We start from the raw sequence: 18,837 nt of genomic DNA, 5'->3' as shown, positions 1-18,837 counted from the left end.
AAATGCTGAAACAGTTTATGAAAGTTAAGATGCTCATATCTCGGGATCTGAATGAAGATCTTGTACTTCAACAGAACTCAACATCCGCCCTTCCCCCCCCCCCCCCCCCACCTACACACACACACACCATGAAGAAAAAATTATTCACATCTAAGCCTTTGCTGTGATGGGTAATGTTGGGTGACGGTGTGTTCGTTTCCGTTACCAACAGAACAAATTATGATAGATATGCACGTGCCATTTACTATGTACTTATTTACTACGTACTTTGCCTAGACATATCTATCATTCGCTTTAGTACCAAAACATCTACAGTTAAAAACAGAGTTCAAACCAAATGACCCACTTGGAGTGGAGGGCGGGTGGTAGGCGACAAATAAAGCCCTCTCCAAGGCAAGTAGTACACAATTTCAAAACACCATTCATTTGAAAGCTAACTCCCACTCTGCATACATTAATACATGTTATCATATCCATAGATATAGGTTAACTGGTGAATTAAATATATGTAATATTTCAATTAGCTTTCGATTAAATGCTACTGGACGCCTACTAAAGAAAAACAGATCTTTTAAGATCTCTAACCAGCTTGCGAAGGGAGTGCAGTGATCTATGAGGAAGCTTGTAGTAAGAGTTACATAGTTCGATTCATTGGACGCATGGAAGAACACATGGCAACTGCAATTCGACATAAAGAGAACGTTCAGGTTGAGTCTCATGAAAAGTCCACTTCATGTCTAACTGTACGCAACTGAACAGTGCAAGTGAGGCGTACAAAGTGTCAGATTATTGCCAGCCGTCGTGGCCGATCGGTTCTAGGCGCTACAGTCTGGAACAGCGCGACCGCTACGGTCGCAGGTTCGAATCCTGCCTCGGGCATGGACGTGTGTGATGTCCTTAGGTTAGTTAGGATTAAGTAGTTCTAAGTTCTAGGCTCAGTTCCGTTTCAACGGCGCTCGCGAGTGGCCGCTGTTGACTGTTGCGCTGTACTTCAGTGTTTACATCGCTGTACTTGTGCTTCGCCAAGTGCCGTCCGTGTTCGTTCCTGTTCCTTGTGATCTGATCGCTCTTTCTGGTCTTGCTGCTGTTACCTGGAATTTCGGTTGTTTAACCGAAATTGCTTCGCTGAATTAACCATGGCTACAAACCTCAGGAAGAATACTCTGCTATTTGCTTTTGACAAGGAATCCCGTCCTGTTCAGCCGACATCCCTGGAAATAGATAACTGGATTACACAGGTAATTGGTCTAAATTCTGAAACCGTTCATACCTGGCAACTGGATCAGGAAAAATACTGTGTTTTTCTCAAGTTAATCAGTGCTTCGACTGTTGATAAAGTGTTACGAAAGTGGGGCTGTGAAGTAGATTTTGTGCATAGAAATGGTTATAAAAGTAAGGTTTCCATCTATAGAGCGGACATTCATTACAAAACCGTTCGTGTCTTGAATCTTCCCATTGAAATTGAAAATGATAAGATTAAGGAAGCTCTTTCAAACTACGGAGACGTTAAATCAATTGCAAATGAAAGATGGTCGCCTCGCTTTAAACTGCAGTGTTTTAACGGGGTCCGCTGTGTAGAGATGGACGTTAAGACGAATATTCCGTCTCACATAACTGTTTGTGGGTATAAGGCACAAATTGTTTATACAGGTCAGGAAGCTACATGTCATATATGTAACGAAACCGGCCACTTCAGACAGGAATGTCCGCGGCGAACTGTTCTTAAAAGTAATTTGATACAGCGTCAGAAGCTTACCTTAAATGATCTGTTACCAAAGAATAGCCCAGAACAACTGGTTGAGGATGTTAACGCAGCGGGCCAAGCTGATGTCTCCCTTCACGAGAACAGTCAATTTCCCCCGTTACAACAAAAGGAAACCCTGTTGCCACTACTCGTGAAACTGAAACGCAACAGAAAAAACGACCTCTGGAGATAACTGATAGTTGTTCAGAGGACGAGCTGTCTTGTCCCACTCCCTCACTTCGCAAGCATAAACCGTGCGATGAGAAGGCAGAGGAATCTGAAGGCAAAATGCGAATGGAAACAAATGAACAGAAAGATAATACACATACGGTACCAGAAAATGAAGGGGGTGTAAGCAGCATTAATTTGCAAGAAACAACAGGTGCAGTAGCCGATTGCAAAGATCAGAATATATCTGTTAATAAACAAATTCAGGGAGAGGTTGCAAAACTGCAGTCTCCATTTGTTTCCCTCGATCAGAAAGTGAGTGAAATTAATAAAGAACGAGGAAGTGGTGGCCAGACTGAAATCACGGTCAACACCTCAGGGCAGGCGCCGGCAACCGTAACTGCTAAAGCGTCTGCTGCTGCTCCAGATAAGCCGCGAAGTAAAATACCGACGCAACCAAATGAGAATGTAGTTCGTAATCAAGGGAAGGGAAAATCCGGTAGGGGCGACCCAAGCCCAAACAATGTTCAGTCCGAAACGGTCGTACATGAATCACTGGAGGAAAAACCAGAAAGTTTACCAGGAAATCAGTTTGCTTGCGGTACAAGAGAAACATCAGAAGTAGAAAAAAACGGGACGGTAACTAATAAACTGATTGAAGTGTTATTCCATGTTCAGCCTTCCGAGAAAACTGTTACAGCTTAACTGAACCCTGAACCACAGTAAACTAAATTAGTTCAACAAAACAACTACATAGTGACAGCACAATGACGCAATCTTATTCTGTCACCACTATAAACATAAATAAAATCACGACCGGTTTGAAATTATCGGCTCTTAAGGAATTTTTGTACGAATCCACGACTGATATTGCCCTGTTACAAGAAGTTCTAATTTCGGATTTGGTGATTCCCGGTTTTGTCAGTTACATAAATGTGTCTCCCGAAACAAGTGTAGGAACAGCTATTTTGGTAAGGGAAGGGATTACAGTAAGCGAGGTGGAATGACTGGAATCCGGAAGGGGAATAGGACTAAATGTCTATGATGTGACTATCATCAACTTGTACGCCCCTTCAGGAAGTTCTCATGGAGCTGACAGGGCACGTTTCTTTAAAGGAGACTTGATATACTTGTTAAGGAAATCGCCAAGACAGTTATTACTTGGAGGTGATTTTAATTGTGTTTTAAATCGAAAAGATCAGTTACCTAATTTTAATTTCTTAAGTGAACTAAAACAATTAGCTACTGGTTTAGAATTAAAGGATATATGGGAAATCAAATACCCCTCCACTGTTGAGTTCACTTATGTCACGGCAACATCACGTAGCAGGATTGATAGACTATATATTTCTAAAAATCTTGTAACTTCCGTGACAAAAGTAGAAACTATTCCTAAGTACTTTTCAGACCATTCAAGTGTCTTAGCTTGCATAAATTTAACAAGACAGCCGGTTCGCCGATTCAAGAATCAGTGGAATTTGAACACTTCCTTGTTAGTAAATCATGATTTAGAAGATCTGATTAAAGAAACATGGGCAATATGCCTGCGAGCCCGTAGTAGATATGCCACTGCTATTGACTGGTGGGTTAAAATGGCAAAGCCAAAGTTGAGGAAAGTTCTTATTCAATACAGTGCCCAGAGCGCAAGGGAAATGAAATGCACTACAGAGTATTACTATTCCGTTTTGAGAGATCTATATGATCAAGTCTCAGCAGGTTCCTCACTTCGGATAGCAGACATCAAAAAAGTCAAAGCCAAGTTACTTAATATCAAGAGAAGTCAAATGGAAGGGTTGAAATTCAATAGAAGGCAAATTCGGTGTCAGCAGATGAAACTACTTCCCTATATCATTTAGTGAAGCATACGAAAAACGGGAGAAGGACTTTTACTGAAGAAATTCGAACAAAATACGGTACGATTCTCAGAACCCAGCAGGATATCATGGACGAGATTTATCGCGAGCTATATTCTGTACATCAAAGTAGTGATGCTTCTTTGGTAGAATTCCTTGACATCCTAGCCCCACAGCTGACAGAAGATGACAACGAAAATTTTCTCGAGGTTGTCAGTGAAGAAGACGTGTATGAGACTCTGTGCGCCTCGCCACCAAAAAAATCCCCAGGACCGGATGGTCTGCCAGGAGAGTTTTACATCCGTTACTGGCCAATAGTAGGTGCGAAAATCACGGATATTGTAAATGAGGTTATTCAGAGTAAAATGATTCCGACTGAGTTTAAGGAGAGTAAAATTGTTCTGGTGCCAAAAAATAATGAAAACAAAGATTTAAATAATTTTCGTCCAATTTCACTGCTGAATTCTGATTATAAATTAATAGCTAGAATAATAAACAAGAGAATTTCATGCCTTACAGATAAAATTATTAGTCAACATCAGAATTGTGCGCAAGGCAGAACCATTTTTCAAAATCTAGCGGAATTCAGGGATATCATTGCAATAACTTCTGTAACAAACATAAAGTGTGCTTTATTGTTTTTAGATTTTTGTAAGGGGTTCGAAGTAGTACACCATGAATATCTTCTACAGACATTGAAGAAAATAGGTTTCAACGACAGGGTTATACAGTTGATTAAGAACATAGCAACTGGAATAAATGCTAAAATAGCGGTGAATTGTCAACAATCCAGGCCGATGCAAATACAACGAGGTGTTCCTCAAGGAAGTCCTCTGTCCATGTCGCTCTTCGTAATTTCGCTGGAACCTTTCCTCCGACATGTCCATGCCAGATTAAAAGGCTTAACATTATCAGGAAATAAAACAGTTATAAGAGCCTATGCTGACGATATAGGGGTCATTATAAGGAATAATGACGAGGTAACCACGCTAGCAACAGTGATTGATTCGTACTGTAGAGCATCTGGAGACAATGCAAACGGAAAAAAAAGTAAGATGTTAAATCTCAGAGGTTTTGATAATATCAACGTCGAGTGGGCAAAATTAGTCCGACAACATAAAACACTTGGGATCACCCTGACAGCATGCCCTATGAAAATGACTGCTTTAAATTGGAAAGTAGCAGCAGATAAAGTGCAAGGAGCCATTGTAGAGAATTTAACTCGATATATGAACCAAGTTCAAAGAACACAGTATATCAACTCATGCATCCTTGCTAAGGCTTATTATACTGCCCAGCTGTTTCCAATACCGAGAATGATAGCGAGGAAAATAATGTCCAAAATCACAAAATTTTTGTGGAGAGGTGAAGTGTTCAGAGTACCTGCTAAAGTAGCCACTTTAGATCCTAAAAATGGTGGACTAGGATTAACTGATATAACGGATAAAGCCTCTGCTCTTTTTATCAAAAGGCAAGTTAATTTAATAAGAGACTCGCGAGAAAGCATAACCAGCCAACTTTTCTAGATCATTAAACCTCCAACCCTGCTTCCCCCGACTGACGTGCAGAATGTCTACAGTCGCTTACAGCACGTGAGGATTTTCTATGTTGAGTTTAGTTATGTCAGTGTCGAACTCAGGCAGTCCCGACACTTAACATCGAGAGCCATAATGCGGGAACGAGATAAAAGCGAAGGAAGAAACAAAATAGAACGACAGTTTCCAAACATTAAGTGGACTGAGATTTGGAAAAACATTAGTTCTAATGTGCTCACGTCTAATATAAAAACGTCATGGTACAAGACAGTTAACAACATAGTTAGCACCAATGAAAGACTGTACGCAATCGGACTCTGTGAAACAAATTTATGTCAACAATGCCATCTAGTTGACACAGTAATTCGTAGATATACTTGCAGTGGTCACATGAATAGTTGGAAGTGGATCCGGGAGCAAATAGCTTTGATTACAAGAACATCCCCTGAGTATATATCGCTGTCATTGATACACAGGCCTGAAGCACGCTATTTCCAAGAAGCAAAAAATAACGCAGTGTACTGGTTACTGGGAAATTTTGTTAACTACGTCCTTAACAAAGCAGGATCCGATAACATCATAGAGTTCAAGGTACGCATGCTGTGTGGGTCCCACAAAATTAGAATCTATTCGAATCACAAGAAAAAGTTCGGTAATAAGCTAAAAATTGTATTTGAAAGAATGGGCATTGGTTAATATAAAAAAAGAAGACTGTGTTGACAGTGATGTATTGTAGTTACCTTAAGGATACTATTTAAGATTTTACAATATATTTATGATGTGTGCTTTTTCTACTTCAGAGACTAGTTTTTTGAAATTTATAAGCTAATGTACAGAACTTACGTGACATTGAGATTGTGTGTCTAATATTGCCAAACACGAAACATTAAAGGTGCATTATTGGCTTATACTAGAAATTTGGAAATAGACAGTTTTTATAGAAATGTCCTTATCGATTGGTTAAAACCATAAGATTCTATCTGATAAATGTAATATTCAATGGCTGGCACATTGCCTGTTTTTGCAGCGAAAGACTGATTATATAGATCTGATCACTTCAGATACTTAGATTCAATTAATGTCCAGAAAGTGTAGTTGGAAGGCTAGTCAACTTTATTACATATCTCCTTTCCGCCATTCTCAAGTATTTACGTTTAATTTAATTCTTTCTGGTGATTTAGTCAGTAACACAATCTTCTGTTGTCTTTCCTTAACGTCAGCGCAATTGAAATGATCAAACCGTTTTGTTTAAATAACTTCATGTATGTATAACTTAGTATGTATTTGGAATGTGTAACATTGTTTTTTTAATAAAAGTTTTATAAAAAGAAAAGAAGTTAAGTCCCATAGTGCTCAGAGCCATTTTTTGTCAGATTATTCTATCGGAATTAAGAGATTAAAACAGTAACTCGTTCAATTTATTAATGGCAAAAACTAAATCTAATACGGTATGGTTTTCTTGACAAAGTCGTATCGTAAATTCTGCACACTACATGGAAGTGCAAAACATAATAGGAAATTGTCTTTCAAACGTTTTAATACATAGAAATATATGCGAGAAGGAATACGTATATACACACTGAAATACAATATCTACAAAACAGTAAGTTAACTTGATTTTTGATGTGAGTCTTTGTTATCAAATACCGTCAAAACCTTTTTGCTCCATATATTGGTAGCTGATTATTCCGCTACTTATGAAATTTTGATTAAAAACAGTTTTCTGGACGCGTATGTTCTTATTTGCGGGATATATATGTATTTTTCCATTTGTTTGACGGTTGACTGGAATACGGCAGTTTGACCGTTCATACGTTCACTACTGGAATAATGAACAATGTTGAAACGTACCGAGTCCTTAACCGCTCGTACTAACAAATGAATATATTATATATATATATATATATATATATATATATATATATATATATATATATATATATATATATAGAGAGAGAGAGAGAGAGAGAGAGAGAGAGAGCTGAGTAGTTTACCTTGAAACTTTGAAGTTCCATAGGCTTGGAACGTGTGACGTGGTCGAGTACTTGTAATATCTGAATGCTACCGATGTACTGCACTGCCTCAAGATTAGGGCTTTTACCTTTCAACGAAAGTTTTGTACACGTTTGTTTAAGTGTATCTTAAACAGAAGTTCGGGCTTTGAAACAAAAGAATCTTGCGATGTTCCCCGTAGCAGCATTTGTCACAGAACAGATTTGTTTCGCGTCCTAGAAGCATATCACGGTTACGATACTATATTTTCGTTGAGAAACATTAAGACGTCAGTCGTCCCCCACTATTACTGGTAAAACACAGCTCATTTTCTACAATAGAGAGTGTTTCCATTTCAACAGAAGTATATTTACAAAAAGGTTCCATGCGTGTAGATAGCGGCAAATGCAGTAACAAGCAGTCTATAAACGGGAGAGAGCTCTGTAATTGGCAGGCCTACTCGTGTGGGGCACAACTCTACTAGCACAAACTGGATACGTGATCTCAACAAATAGTACGGATTGCTTGAAATGTTGCTGAGATGTCATTCTTGTAGGTCTAGTGAAACAATTCGGTAAGTAAACGTATACAACTTCCATTAAGAACAATGTTATTCAAAACTATCATACGCAGAGGAAGACTGAATGTTTACAAGGAGTATTACTTACAGGCAGTGAGCAGCAGAGATAGAGCACATAACTGCCCTCGTCGGAGGTCCATTATACACTGCCGGATAACGGACAGCCTGCCCAGCGACGGAAAGCCAGCAGCCTGTAGCGATCGCTTGAAAGACGCAAATACCGTTGCAGGGCAAGGAATGCTGGCGAAATTCGGACATGGGGATTTGCAGACACCAAGGTTTGACGGAAGTTTGCGCTCAATTTGAAGCAGATCATTCATTGTCTCTGCAACAACCTGTATTAACAAACAGGAATAAAGGTCTTAATATACATTCATTAATCGTTTGCGATGATTTCCTTTGACTGGCGTGCATTTTACAGACTACCAGATAAAGTGTAAATACGATGTACTGCTCGAAGTGGAAGCACTTTACCGGCAGATGAAATATGGACCACAGCTGTGATTTAATTCAACAAGAGCATGTATTGTGTTCGAACGTTATGAATTACCTCGAAGCAAACGGTCTATTGACACACAATCAACATGGGTTGAGAAAACATCGTTCTTGTGAAAACACGACTAGCTCTTTAGTCATATGAAGTGCTGAGTGCTATTGACAAGGGATTTCAGTTCGATTCCGTATTCCTGGATTTCCGAAAGGCTTTTGACACTGTACCACACAAGCGGCTCGTAGTGAAATTGCGTGCTTATGGAATATCGGCTCAGTTATGTGACTGGATTTACGATTTCCTGTCAGAGAGGTCACACTTCGACGTAAGTGAAGGAAAGACATCGAGAAAAACAGAAGTGATTTCAGGCATTTCCCATAGTTGTGTTATAGGCCCTTTGCTGTTCCTCATCTATATAAACGATTTGGGAGACAATGTGAGAAGCCGTCTTCGGTTGTTTTCAGATGACGTTGTCGTTTATCGACTAATAAAATCATCAGAAGATCAGAACAAACTGAAAAACGATTTAGAAAAAATTTCTGAACAGTGCGAAAAGTGGCAGTTGACCCTAAATAACGAAAAGTGTGAGGTCATCCACAAACTTCAGTTACACGATAAATCAGTCTAATCTGAAAGCCGTAAATTCAACTAAATACCTAGGTATTACAATTACGAACAGCAGAAATTGGAAAGAACACATAGAAAATGTTGTGGGGAAGGCTAACCAAAGGCTGCGTTTTATTGGCAGGACATTTAGAAAATGTAACAGACCTACTAAGGAGACTGCCTACTCTACGATTATCCGTGCTGTTTTAGAATACTGCTGCGCGGTGTGGGATCCTTACCAGATAGAACTGACGGAGTACATCGAAAACCTTCAAAGAAAGGCAGCACGTTTTGTATTATCGCGAAATATGGGAGAGAGTGTCACAGAAATGATACAGGATTTTGGCTGGAAATCATTAAAAGAAAGGCGTTTTTCGTTGGTACGGAATCTTATCACGAAATTCCAATCACCAACTTTCTCCTCCGAAGCGAAAATGTTTTGTTGACACCGACTTAAATAGGAAGGAACGATCACCACGATAAAATAAGGGAAATCAGAGCTCGTACGGAAAGATATAGGTTTTCGTTCTTTCCGCGCGCTATACGAGACTGGAATAATAGAGAATTGTGAAGGTGGTTCGATGAACCCTCTGCCAGGCACTTAAATGTGATTTGCAGAGTATCCATGAAGATGTAGCTAAAACCGTGTTAATATTTAAAGTGAACGCCATGCCCCAGAGAACAATTTATGAATCTCTTTCCGAAGTGTTAACGTATTATCATCTCATAGACTGATGCTACCTTAGAAATTCGTATTACTATACTGCTCGAAAAATTCAGTCTGAGAAACTAGGTCTTTGTTTTGTTTTAAATATGCAGTACGAAGAAATACGTGGGTGCAAATACTGCTATTACAGGCATATTCTACAGCCAAACAATGCTTTCTGCTTGTTTACAGATCGGAAAACATGGGCTATTACTTAAACAATCTGCTTTTTCACGTTAAGCTGCACCATGTCATTTTTGTTAGCCATTTCGAGGTGATAAACTTTTCCTCGATCTATCTCACACGGTAGATAAAAGAGCAGTTTTATCAAACAGCCCATGAAGAACAGGTGTTAGTATAATTCAAGTTAAATGGAAACCAACAAGCTGTACACAACCATATATTAAACAGTTATTATGGCCTTCGAATAGTATGAAAAGTAAACCTTTAAAAATGGTTTAAGGATAGACCACTTCAAGGATATATTTAAGGTAAGTAGAACATAGGAAACACAATTTTTGTTAACTGTATTACATTTATTTTTAAAACTCTTCACTCGCTCTAGGAAATTACAGCATCAGCGACGAAGGAGTCACGTTCTTTTTACATAGTCTTCATCATGTTTATGCTACAACTGCAGTACACTTTATTTACTGGTGAGCAAGTAAAGCTGTTATCAATTCGAAAATTGGTTTGCAACCACAGTGCTTCACTATACCTGGTCCTGTTGTACAGGTTCTACCGTTGCCTTCCTGCGCCCTCTGAACTGACGTACCCATACGGTTGAGGGGGTATTACAGTTATTAGCAATGGTCTTCAAACAGGACCTGAAGTTGCTAGTCTCTTCATAATTTTTTACAGTTCTCTCGATCCTGTCGTCCAGTTTCAAGAATTTTTCTTCCTCTTCTTCCCTTCAATATCCATCTCCAGCTTCATGTAGCTGCAGTTCATAAGCTCCGCTTCCTTATTCAAGAATTGCGTCAAATACTTCGTTCTAGGGTGAGAGATACCGATAACCTGATTTGTTTTGTTGTCCCACCTTTCAACAGCATCATCGTTTGGCACCTTTTCTAGTTACATCACATCGCAAAGGGGATATCCTCTTTCTGTAACCAGTGTAATGTAACTTTCACATTAAGCAAGTAATCATTTAAAATTCTTGGTTGTACAACGAATGTCAACGAATATCTTTGTCTTGTCATCTAAATTAATGTGCATGTCACTTCTCAAAGAAAAGGAGACATGTTCTGTGACAACAGATGAAGTCAATCATTTCTCTGTGGTAAGTACCACTCCTCTCTCTCAATGTCGTTGAAGTAAGACGTGTCTTTATCACGCTTAAAAATAATTTCCAGAATATACAAATGGTGATAAAAGAGCGCGTCTGTTTTATTGCATTTATTTCAACTTTGGATAATAAATTGCTCGGAGCCAAGTCTAATTCACAGGACAAGATCACTATAAGTTGTTGTTGTTGTGTTCTTCTATTCAAATACTGGTTTGATGCAGCTCTCCATGCTACTCTATCTTGTGCAAGCCTCTTCATCTCTGAATAACTACAACAACTTACGTCCTTCTGAATCTCCTTAGCGTATTCATTTCTTGGTCTCCCTCTACGATTTTTACCCTCCACGCTTCCCTCCAATGTTGATTTGGTGAACCCTTGATGCCTCAGAACGTGCCTTAACAACCGATCCCTTCTTCTAGTCAGGTTGTACCACAAAGTTCTCTTCTCCTCAATTCTATTCAGTACCTCCTCATTGGTTATGTGATCTACCCATCTGATCTTCAGCATTCTTCTGCAGCATCACATCTCAAAAGCTTCTATTCTCTTCTTGTCTAAACTGTTTATCGTCCCTGTTTCACTTCCATACTAAGCTACACTCCATACAAATACTTCCAGAAAGGACTTCCAGACACTTAAATCTATACCGATACTCGATGTTAAATTTACTTTCTTCAGAAACGCTTTTCTTGCCATTGTCAGTCTACATTTTATATCCTCCCTACTTCGACCCTCATGAGTTATTTTGCTTTCCAAATATAAAAACTCATTTATTACTTTAAGCGTGTCATTTCCTAATCTAATTCACTCAGTATCACCTGACTTTCTTCGACTACATTCCATTGTCCTGATTTGCTTTTGTTGATGTTCATCTCATATCCTCTATTCAAGACCCTACCATTCCAGCAACTGCTCTTCCAAGTCCTTTTCTGTCTCTGAAAGAATTACAATGTCATCGACATACCTCAAAGTTTTTATTTCCTCTCCCTGGACCTTAATTTTTAGTCCAAATTTTTATTTTGTTTCCTTTACTGCTTGCCCAATATACAAATTGAGTAACATCGGGAATAGGCTGCAATCCTGTCTCACTCCCTTCTCAACCAGTGCTTCCCTTTTATGCCCCTCGACTCTTATAACTGCCATCTGGCTTCTGTACAAATTATACATAGTCTTTCGCTCCCTGTATTTCACCCCTGCCACATTCAGAATTTGAAAAGAGACTATTCCAGTCAACAATGTCAAAAGCTTTCTCTATGTCTGTAAATTTTATAACCGTAGGTTTGCCTTTCCTAACCTATCTTCCACGAGAAGTCGTAGGGTCAGTACTGCTTCGCGTGTCCCTTCGTTTCTCCGGAAAACAAACTGATCTTCCCCGCGATCGGCTTCTACCAGTTTTTCCATTCTTCTACATCTACATCTACATCCATACTCCTCAAGCCACCTGACGGTGTGTGGCGGAGGGTACCTTGAGTACCTCTATTGGTTTTCCCTTCTATTCCAGTCTCGTATTGTTCGTGAAAAGAAGGATTGTCGGCATGCTTCTGTGTGGGCTCTAATCTCTCTGATTTTATCCTCATGGTCTCTTTGCGAGATATACGTAGGAGGGAGCAATATACTGCTCGGTGAAGTTATGTTCTCGAAACTTCAACAAAAGCCCGTACCGAGCTACTGAGCGCCTCTCCTGCAGAGTCTTCCACTGGAGTTTATCTATCATCTCCGTAACGCTTTCGCGATTACTAAATGATCCTGTAACGAAGCGCGCTGCTCTCTGTTGGATCTTCTCTATCTCTTCTATCAACCCTATCTGGTACGGATTCGACACTGCTGAGCAGTATTCAAGCAGTGGGCGAACAATCGTACTGTAACCTACTTCCTTTGTTTTCGGATTGCAATTCCTTAGGATTCTTCCAATGAATCTCAGTCTGGCATCTGCTTTACCGACGATCAACTTTATATGATCATTCCATTTTAGATCACTCCTAATGCGTACTCCAAGATAATTTATGGAATTAACTGCATCCAGTTGCTGACCTGCTATATTGTAGCTAAATGATAAGGGATCTTTCTTTCTATGTATTCGCAGCACATTACACTTGTCTACATTGAGATTCAGTTGCCATTCCCTGCACCATGCGTCAATTCGCTGCAGATTCTCCTGCATTTCAATACAATTTTCCATTGTTACAACCTCTCGATATACCACAGCATCATCCGCAAAAAGCCTCAGTGAACTTCCGATGTCATCCACAAGGTTATTTATGTATATTGTGAATAGCAACGGTCCTACGACACTCCCCTGCGGCATAACTGAAATCACTCTTACTTCGGAAGACTTCTCTCCATTGAGAATGACATGCTGCGTTCTGTTATCTAGGAACTCTTCAATCCAATCAAACAATTGGTCTGATAGTCCATATGCTCTTACTTTGTTCATTAAACGACTGTGGGGAACTGTATCGAACGCCTTGCGGAAGTCAAGAAACACGGCATCTACCTGGGAACCCGTGTCTATGGCCCTCTGAGTCTCGTGGACGAATAACGCGAGCTGTGTTTCACACGATCGTCTTTTTCGAAACCCATGCTAATTCCTGCAGAGTAGATTTCTAGTCTCCAGAAAAGTCATTATACTCGAACATAATACGTGTTTCAAAATTCTACAACTGATCAACGTTAGAGATATAGGTCTATAGTTCTGCACATCTGTTCGACGTCCCTTTTTGAAAACGGGGATGACCTGTGCCCTTTTCCAATCGTTTGGAACGCTACGCTCTTCTAGAGACCTATGGTACACCGCTGCAAGAAGGGGGGCAAGTTCCTTCGCGTACTCTGTGTAAAATCGAACTGGTATCCCATCAGGTCCAGCGGCCTTTCCTCTTTTGAGCGATTTTAATTGTCTCCCTCTGTCGTCTATTTCGATATCTACCATTGTGTCATCTGTTCGACAATCTAGAGAAGGAACTACAGTGCAGTCTTCCTCTGTGAAACAGCTTTGGAACAAGACATTTAGTATTTCTGCCTTTAGTCTGTCATCCTCTGTTTCAGTACCATTTTGGTCACAGAGTGTCTGGACATTTTGTTGTGATCCACCTACCGCTTTGACATAAGGCCAAAATTTCTTAGGATTTTCTGCCAAGTCAGTACATAGAACTTAACTTTCGAGTTAATTGAACGCCTCCCGCATAGCCCTCCTGACACTACATTTCACTTCGCATAATTTTTGTTTGTCTGCAAGGCTTTGGCTATGTTTATGTTTGCTGTGAAGTTCCCTTTTGTTTCTGCAGCAGATTCCTAACTCGGTTGTTGTACCACGGTGGCTCTTTTCCATCTCTTTCGATCTTGCTTGGCACATACTCATCTAATGCATATTGTACGGTGGTTTTAAACTTCGTCCAATGATCCTCAATACTATCTGTACTGGAGACAAAACTTTTGTGTTGAGCCGTCAAGTGCTCTGAAATCTGCTTTTTCTCACTTTTGCTAAACAGAAAAATCTTCCTACCTTTTTTAATATTTCTATTTACGGCTGAAATCATCGATGCAGTAACCGCTTTATGATCGCTGATTCCCTGTTCTGCGTTAACTATTTCAAATAGTTTGGGTCTGTTTGTCACCAGAAGATCTAATATGTTTCGTCACTAGTCGGTTCTCTGTTTAACTGCTCAAGGTAGTTTTCAGATAAAGCACTTAAAAAAATTTCACTGGATTCTTTGTCCCTGCCACCCGTTATGAACGTTTGAGTCTCTCAGTCTATATCTGGTAAATTAAAATCTCCACCCAGAACTATAACATGGTGGGGAAATCTACTCGAAATACACTCCTGGAAATTGAAATAAGAACACCGTGAATTCATTGTCCCAGGAAGGGGAAACTTTATTGACACATTCCTGGGGTCAGATACATCACATGATCACACTGACAGAACCACAGGCACATAGACACAGGCAACAGAGCATGCACATTGTCGGCACTAGTACAGTGTATATCCACCTTTCGCAGCAATGCAGGCTACTATTCTCCCATGGAGACGATCGTAGAGATGCTGGATGTAGTCCTGTGGAACGGCTTGCCATGCCATTTCCACCTGGCGCCTCAGTTGGACCAGCGTTCGTGCTGGACGTGCAGACCGCGTGAGACGACGCTTCATCCAGTCCCAAACATGCTCAATGGGGGACAGATCCCGAGATCTTGCTGGCCAGGGTAGTTGACTTACACCTTCTAGAGCACGTTGGGTGGCACGGGATACATGCGGACGTGCATTGTCCTGTTGGAACAGCAAGTTCCCTTGCCGGTCTAGGAATGGTAGAACGATGGGTTCGATGACGGTTTGGATGTACCGTGCACTATTCAGTGTCCCCTCGACGATCACCAGTGGTGTACGGCCAGTGTAGGAGATCGCTCCCCACACCATGATGCCGGGTGTTGGCCCTGTGTGCCTCGGTCGTATGCAGTCCTGATTGTGGCGCTCACCTGCACGGCGCCAAACACGCATACGACCATCATTGGCACCAAGGCAGAAGCGACTCTCATCGCTGAAGACGACACGTCTCCATTCGTCCCTCCATTCACGCCTGTCGCGACACCACTGGAGGCGGGCTGCACGATGTTGGGGCGTGAGCGGAAGACGGCCTAACGGTGTTCGGGACCGTAGCCCAGCTTCATGGAGACGGTTGCGAATGGTCCTCGCCGATACCCCAGGAGCAACAGTGTCCCTAATTTGCTGGGAAGTGGCGGTGCGGTCCCCTACGGCACTGCGTAGGATCCTACGGTCTTGGCGTGCATCCGTGCGTCGCTGCGGTCCGGTCCCAGGTCGACGGGCACGTGCACCTTCCGCCGACCACTGGCGACAACATCGATGTACTGTGGAGACCTCACGCCCCACGTGTTGAGCAATTCGGCGGTACGTCCACCCGGCCTCCCGCATGCCCAATATACGCCCTCGCTCAAAGTCCATCAACTGCACATACGGTTCACGTCCACGCTGTCGCGGCATGCTACCAGTGTTAAAGACTGCGATGGAGCTCCGTATGCCACGGCAAACTGGCTGACACTGACGGCGGCGGCCCACAAATGCTGCGCAGCTAGCGCCATTCGACGGCCAACACCGCGGTTCCTGGAGTGTCCGCTGTGCCGTGCGTGTGATCATTGCTTGTACAGCCCTCTCGCAGTGTCCGGAGCAAGTATGGTGGGTCTGACACAGCGGTGTCAATGTGTTCTTTTTTCCATTTCCAGGAGTGTATAACAAAACAGACATAGTAAAAGAGATATGGGTCAAAGGTGGATACTGAGAGAAAGATGAAATACGTGAAAATAGACCTACACACCAAATGAGCTAACACAATTTCTTTTTTATTATCTCGCTTCTTTCGTAACATTATTCAAGTAAAAGTAGTTATAACTCAGTCTAAGAGCCCTAGATGATTTTTCCTATGCAGTTATAATCAGCAAACATTTTGTGTCTTGGCGGAACGGTTCATTGCTACAACGTTCTACATTGCTGAGAGCTCACTGCTTAGCAATTATCTTATTGCATCCGCTCTTCTCCTTTCAGATTCCGGAAAATCTGAGTTACTAGTTTGCTTGTCGTATCTTTTAAAAATGACCAGCATTAACAGTATATCTGATGTAGAGCAAACCATCAGTGAAGCTGTTAACGCAAACGAAATAATTACCCAGAATAACGCCGCGACCAACGAAAGTGAAACCACATTTCAACCGTGAGGAAATATTTCTCAAGCGAGTGAAGAGCCACACTTGGCATAAAATTCTCTCGAGCCACACGTTTCTGGAGAAGTAGCTGTTCTGTACCGAGTGATGTCTTGTCACAATTTCCATTTTTTAGAACGGTCTTGTCAAAGAGGCAACGCTGGTGTCGTCACATTCCTGTTAGTCTACGATTGGAAACCAGGTCGGGTGTAACAGTAATACTACGCCACGGCAGTGGATATTGCCGCTCAGTGTCACATGGATATTTTCACTCTGTGCGCGTCCTCGTCCACGGAGGCGAGTTCATTATATTTAATAATTCAAAAATAATCACGGAGAAATTAAACTGTTTTTTGTATTCAAAAACACTCGGTATTACATAGCCTACATATGAAGTGATATTGAAAAAAAAGTTCAAAAACTAGAATTACAATATTGTAAAAATTCGATGATTTGCTTTCTTTCTCGCAGTCAGGTTCACAGACAACATGTAAACGGCAACTGCACGAATTTAGACTCTTCCGACATCTACCGATCAGAAGCAGGACGGCAGGGCGTTTAAAACGATTGTTTCCTTATACTGACCATGAATTTTTCCTGACGCTGACGAGAGGCAACAGATTCACTATTATTGCAAGATTGTAGTGACACTCAGTGGAAGCATTTTCACCTCATTATTTGCGACTGATAACATGAGGGAAATGATGTACACTTGACAGCAAAAAAAAGTGGGTCACTGCCGAATACAACCAACATAACGTAGCTGTGTTGCAGGTCCTTTAAACACCAAAACCCCGTGGGATACAGTCGTTTGACTACACACAATGGGTACCGCAAGAGACTACTAGAGACCAAAGGTCTTTCTGGCAGTCAGTCTAAGCGTCAACTAATATCGTCATACAAAACATATTAGAAAACATGTTCTTAGCGATGAGACACCCCATAACACTCATAAACTAAACTTAATTAGTGACATTCCAAAAGTTCTGAGAAAACGGATTATTTTACATATATCGTACAGTAATCCTTAGTCAAAATTAAATACTTGAGACAATATATGGAGTTACTAAAACGTACTTTCACGGCCGGAAATATCATGTCCATTATAATTATCCGGGCTGTTATGCCGTGGTCGGTTGACGAATTCTGTGTCGATTCCCAACGTTTCGTCTCCGACTGCGGGAGACATCTTCGAGGGGGTCCGTAGCTCAATGGAAGGTCCAACACACCCACTGGCTCGCTACTGACTGCCGCTAAATTCCGTGTCCGCGCGCTCCCACGCCGCGGCGTGACGTCACGTGTTTTGAAAACGTCAGTGCAATTGGCCGCTGTCCGTCGCCGTCGATCGCCGTTGCCATCACCCAGTAGTGGGCGGGTGGTACACATCTTGTTTAACACCGGCATCCATATGCCGTTTAATTTCACACCTTCCTCCTTACGGTTGAAATTTATTAGGGTGTTCAGCTATTTCGATTGCCTCCCTGTAGAGCCTTTCGTAATATCCGCTTGTGGCCGCTAGTACTTGCGTCTCCTCGAAACGAATATTGTGGTTCCCTGGCTGGAAAGCATGCTCCGCAACAGCTGATCGTTCCGTTTCTCCTCTTCTGCAATTTCCCTTATGCTCTTCCAAACGTTTAGAAACAGTTCTTTTAGTGGTACCCACATAAACATCACCACAGCTGCATGGGATCCTATACACTCCAGCTTTTTCCAGTGGTTTGCGAGCGTCCTTGGCAGGCTTAAGGTATTCCTGTATCTTCCTCGTGGGCTTGTAAATTACGGTAGTATTCCGCTTCATCAAGATCCTCCCTATTCTTGCCTGTTACATTTTTAACAAACGGCAGGAAAACCTTAGATTTTGCAGTAGCCTGTACGTCAGTATGATTTCTGCGTGGGTGCCTCAACGCACGTTTTATTTCGGCGGACGAATATCCGTTCTTCAATAGTGCATTGTGGAGATGTTCCATCTCAGCGTCGAGCAACTCAGGTTCACAAATATTTCTAGCTCTGTCCGCTAACGTCTTGATAACACCCCGCTTCTGTTGTGGGTGGTGGTTCGAATCCCGGTGCAAATAACGGTCCGTGTGCGTGGGTTTGCGGTATACTGAGTGGCCCAAACTACCATTTTCGTTTCTAAAAACAAGCACATCGAGGAAATGTAACTTTCCGTCTACC

General features: G+C 41.5%; 1 protein-coding gene across 1 annotated transcript in view; it reads right to left on the bottom strand.

Annotated features, from left to right (window-relative positions):
- The window catches only part of LOC126413209 (modular serine protease-like), a 215,597-nt gene extending 207,585 nt beyond the window's left edge, over positions 1 to 8,012 (bottom strand). The window contains exon 1 of the mRNA XM_050083106.1: positions 7,961 to 8,012. Coding sequence (XP_049939063.1) covers positions 7,961 to 8,012 — 52 coding nt within the window. The remainder of the gene's footprint in view (positions 1 to 7,960) is intronic.
- Between the last annotated feature and the right edge of the window lie 10,825 nt (positions 8,013 to 18,837).

The sequence above is a fragment of the Schistocerca serialis genome, chromosome 7 (genome assembly GCF_023864345.2).
Source record: "Schistocerca serialis cubense isolate TAMUIC-IGC-003099 chromosome 7, iqSchSeri2.2, whole genome shotgun sequence".
Lineage (NCBI taxonomy): Eukaryota > Metazoa > Arthropoda > Insecta > Orthoptera > Acrididae > Schistocerca > Schistocerca serialis.
Note: the sequence above shows the minus strand (reverse complement) of the source record. Positions and strands in the feature narration are given on the sequence as shown.